The 4,241-nt window shown below is 61.0% G+C and overlaps 1 protein-coding gene across 1 annotated transcript; it reads right to left on the minus strand.

Annotated features, from left to right (window-relative positions):
- Positions 1 to 802: 802 nt before the first annotated feature.
- Irx3 (iroquois homeobox 3) lies at positions 803 to 3,639 on the minus strand. Its single transcript, XM_036187951.1, has 4 exons — positions 2,940 to 3,639; positions 1,639 to 2,773; positions 1,409 to 1,475; positions 803 to 939 (listed from the first exon to the last, which is right to left on the minus strand). Exons 1-4 carry the CDS (start codon positions 3,213 to 3,215, stop codon positions 885 to 887), a joined length of 1,533 nt encoding a protein of 510 aa, XP_036043844.1. The 5' UTR covers positions 3,216 to 3,639; the 3' UTR covers positions 803 to 884.
- Between the last annotated feature and the right edge of the window lie 602 nt (positions 3,640 to 4,241).

Consider the following 4,241-nt stretch of genomic DNA (forward strand, 5'->3'; position numbering starts at 1 on the left):
CGACACCCTTGCACCTACAAAGAAGGAGGTGCTGGAGAGGGAAGCGCGGTAGGGAGCGGCCCCGAAGTTGAGCGTGGACAGCGCCTGTGCACGGGACTGAGAAACACCAGTTGTGCCGGGTGGGAATGGGAGCAGGGAGGGAGAGCCTCCCAGCCCACGCCCTGAGCTCCTGGAAGCTTCCCTAAGTCTTTCTGCTAAGTCATCAGAGAAGGCCCCAAGGCTCCAAGGTTACTCCAGTTCCCCAGCCCCTAGTAGGGAATCGACTCTATTTTCTCCTCCATCTCGGCCCTTTCTCTGGGGGCCCAGGGACTTCCATCGCCCCTTCTTGTAGAGGCCCTAGCCCGCCTACCTCTGTGCAGACCACTTCCGCCATTGCAGTCCCTTGACCATGCTTGTCCTTTCCTGCAGGTTCTTTAAACAACCGTGGGTGGGGTAGGGTGGGGTGGGGGGGACGCTAAAACACCAAAGAACCATTAACAGATCGGTCCAGGTGGCAGACCCGCCGGTTATAGTCAAAAGTGGCAACAGCTCATTTATTTAGCCAAAAATAGATACTTTCTTGTACAATTTGGTTCACACGTATGTACATTTTTCTGTATATACAAAAAGAGTCAGACACGCTTATTCTCTCTGCACCCCTCCCCCAAATCAACAGAACAAACGAACCCCACAATCTAATGTGGGGCAGTACAGAAGCAACTTGGGGAGAGCCAAGGGGGACTGGCTTTATTTCTTCTTTCTTTCGTTCTTTTTTTGTTTGTTTGTTTGTGTTTCTTTTTTAGGTATTCATACACAGACATGCTTGCAAGTCATAACTATACAGAGCGATTTGTCTTTTTTTTTTTTTAACAATTAGTACAACGATTTAAAAATTGTTGAAAGAATTAAGATGAGGAGAGAGCTGATAGGACCAGAGCAGCATCCAAGTGGTTCTGGGGCCTGGAAGAGAGAGCGGAAGCAAAGGAAGCCGGGTTTAGAGACATGGGGGCTGCTTAGGTAGGGGACACTCGGTTGAGCCTAGGGTCAGGCATATGGAGTTGTTTAGCCCTGGGTGTATTAACTATAAGGTGGACAGAAGAAATCAGGATTCGAGGTCGGGGCTGGAAGGAGGTGGGCATCACGAAGAGGAGGCCTTGTGCTCCAGAGGCCTGTTGGAGTGGCCAGATTTCCCCACTCTGTACCCACAGACCCTGCCTGCGGCGCCCGAGCTGAGAAGGGAAAAGCGGCTCTGGGTCCACAAGTGACGGAAGAGTGGGTTTTGGTGCCTTTTAGAAATAGTTTCCCAGCCACGTCTCTCCCTTCCCGGGATGGGGTGCGGGGAGCAAAAGGTTTCTGCCATTGGCTCTGCGTATTCCTCATCCCTCCTGAAGGGTCTCCCACTCTGCTCCCCAAAGTCGGGGTCTCTTACCGCCTTGGCACGGGCTGGAAAGCTGTCTTGAGCAACTTTTTCTCCATTTCCAAGGCACTACAGCGATCTGTAGGACACAAGAAAAAAGAGGCCTTCAGAACTCGGGGTCCAGGCCTCCAGGCGCCGAAAAGGAAAACACCTTATGTACCCCAAGCCCCTGTTCTCTCCCTCTAGCCAAGGCGAGAGCCCCACCGACACCGTCCCACTGTGCCCCACACTCCTGTAGTCACCTGTTCCACTCTCCGGCTCCGTAGGCCGAGCATAGGCGGCGGCGACAGCGGCAGCGGCAGCCGGGTGACCCGCGGCTCCGGGAAGTCCCAGCAGGTGCTGTGGGGCCGAGCCCAACATGGACAGCGGGTGCGGCCGCGGGCCAGGCGGCGGGCCTGGGAAAGGCCGGTTGGTCCAAGCCGGGAATTTGCCAAGCGGCGCCGAGACGAGTCTGTGTGCGGCGGCTGCTGCAGCGGCAGCCGCGGGCGAGAGCTGCAGCGTCGGGGGCGCGACGGCTGCCCCAGGAGGAGATCCTCCGGCTCCAGGAGGCGAGCGACGTGGGTTGTCAGGGCTAGTGGCCGTTTCGGCCAGTGACCAGATCTTGGGCTTCTGCAGGGCGGAGGAGGGCGCTGGTGCGGGAGCGCAGGGGTCCAGGCCCGAGGGTGGAGAGGGTGGAGATGGAGGAGCCCTGGCCACAGGCGGTGGCGCCGGGGCCAGGCTCAGGACCGACAGTGGTCGCTCCTCCAAGCCTTCGGAGCTGTCGTCCGAGTCGCTATTTTTGCAGTCCGAAATGGGTCCTAGGCCGAAGTCGCCGTTTCTGTGCGTTGCCCCAGCCAGGGCCAGTTCTGGCCCGGCTGCAGCGCTGTCTAAGTTTTCCAAATCGATCTCTTCATCCTCCTCGTCGTCGGCCAGGCCCTCGCCCCCCGTGTCCTCCTCCTCCCCTGCGAGCTCCTCCTCCTCCATCTCCAGCTCGCGTTTGCCCTCTTCCTCATCTTCCTCTTCGTCCTCCTCCTCCCGCTCGCTCCCATAAGCGTTGCCCTCCTCGTCGGTACGACTACGGGGTGCCCACGTCATCTTGTTCTCCTTCTTGAGGCGCCGGCGCGCGTTGGCGAACCAGGTGGACACCTGGGTGAGGGTCATCTTGGTGATGATGGCCAGCATGATCTTCTCGCCCTTGGTGGGGTACGGGTTCTTGCGGTGTTCGTTGAGCCAGGCCTTGAGTGTGCTCGTGCTTTCCCGCGTGGCGTTCTTGGGACGGGACGGGTCCCCGAACTGGTATTGGCCGTAGGGGTAGAAGGCAGGGTGTGGGTGCGGGAACGCGGCGGCCGTGGCCGGATGCTGGACCCCAGGGCTGTCCTTCAGCTCATACTGAGCGCCCTGTACGAACATGGAAAAGGAAGGGAACACGCGCGGAGGAGCGCGAGTGAGCTCTAGCAGTCGCCGCCTCCACCCTCCCGCCGGGACCCTGGCTTTCTTCTGCACGCTCACTTCGCCCTGCACCCCAGCTTCAACCCCTTCTTTCCCCGGTTTCTCCGGCTCTTACCAGCTGTGGGAAGATGGGCAGCTCCGTAGCGTAGGGCAGGAAGGCGCCGTAACCCTGGGCGGCGGCAGCTGCGGCTGCGGCCGCGGCGTAGGGTGCCCCGTACACGGACGAAAGCACATTGGATAGGGATCCCGAGGCGGCCAGCTCTGAGGCTCCAGCGCCCGGAGCGCTCCGACCCCCTGCGCTGCCGCCTCCGCTGCCGCCGCCTGCGGCTCCCGGGCGCTCGGGTGGGTAGAGCGGGCGGATGTACTGGTATCCGAGCTGAGGGAAGGACATGGTGGCCCGCGGGGCACCTACGGAGAGGGGGCCCGGCCCCCGGGGCCGTGGTGCTCAGCGCCGCACGCTGGCTCCGGAGCGCATCGGGGGCTGGGCCGAGCCCGGGCCGCGTTGCCTCCCGCGCTGCGCTGCGCTCCGCGTTCGCCTATTGATCTGCTCCGCGGCGGCGGAGGCAGCGGCGGCGGCGGCGGCGAGGAGTCAGGTCAGGTCCGAACAGATTGGCCGAGATTCCCCGGGCTCCGGGCTCTGATTGACATTTCTACGGGGCCGCAAGCCCCTCCTCTCTGCGCCGCGCTCCCTCCTCTAGGCCCGAGAGCCGCTCCGCGCTTAGCGCTCAGTTCTGTCCTCCTCTCCCGGAGCTGTGTTGCGCCTCGCTTCCTTCGCCCTCCTATAGTTTACACTCCCCTCCTGTCCTTTCCTCTCCCCTCCCCTCGCTGCGTCCCCCACCCCACCCCCTGAGCGCTTCCGCTCCCGAGGCTCCTTCGCAGTCCTGGACGCTGGGAAACTGCGGTTCTTTTCCTCTTTCCCTTTCTCACGGTTGGTTTTGCTCACCTCTCAGCTCTCTTCACTTTTCCTAGTCTGACTCCTCTCTTTTTAAATCGCTTTACTCTCTCATTCTCTCTTTCCTATCCCCGGTCTCTGTGCCCTGGGCTAAGGCGATCTAAAGTTGTAGACTCTTAGAATGCTGTGCAGGGGGTGTGTGTCCGCGTCAGTGTCTGTGTGTCCGTCCCCGCCCTTCCACCCCCTCCCTCACCCTTCCCCAAATCTCGAGTCTGACGTTGCGCCCTCTTATTCGACTTTTCCTCGCGTCTCCTCCTGGAGTCTCCAATCACCCGGGAGCCTTCTGGGCGAGGCGGCCTTCCCTCGCGAATACAGAGCGCCGGGCGGGGCGGGGCGGGACGGGACGCTGTCCTTTCCCGCCCCCCTCCTGCTAGCACAGGGAAGGGAGAGCCCAGGCCAGGAGTGGCGGGTTAGTACAGGGTCACCTCGACCCTCGGGTCTTCCAACTCTTCAAAATTCTCAGTC

This window comes from Onychomys torridus, chromosome 5, assembly GCF_903995425.1.
Source record: "Onychomys torridus chromosome 5, mOncTor1.1, whole genome shotgun sequence".
Taxonomy (NCBI): domain Eukaryota; kingdom Metazoa; phylum Chordata; class Mammalia; order Rodentia; family Cricetidae; genus Onychomys; species Onychomys torridus.

Coding starts and splice junctions, on each gene's coding strand:
- Irx3 (XM_036187951.1), bottom strand. CDS start 3,215: ATGTCCTTCCCTCAGCTCGGATACCAGTACATCCGCCCGCTCTACCCA. Junction 2,774..2,939: donor TGCCCATCTTCCCACAGCTG/GTAAGAGCCGGA, acceptor ATGTTCGTACAG/GGCGCTCAGTATGAGCTGAA. Junction 940..1,408: donor TTCCAGCCCGTGCCAAGGCG/GTAAGAGACCCC, acceptor TCTCTCTTCCAG/GCCCCAGAACCACTTGGATG.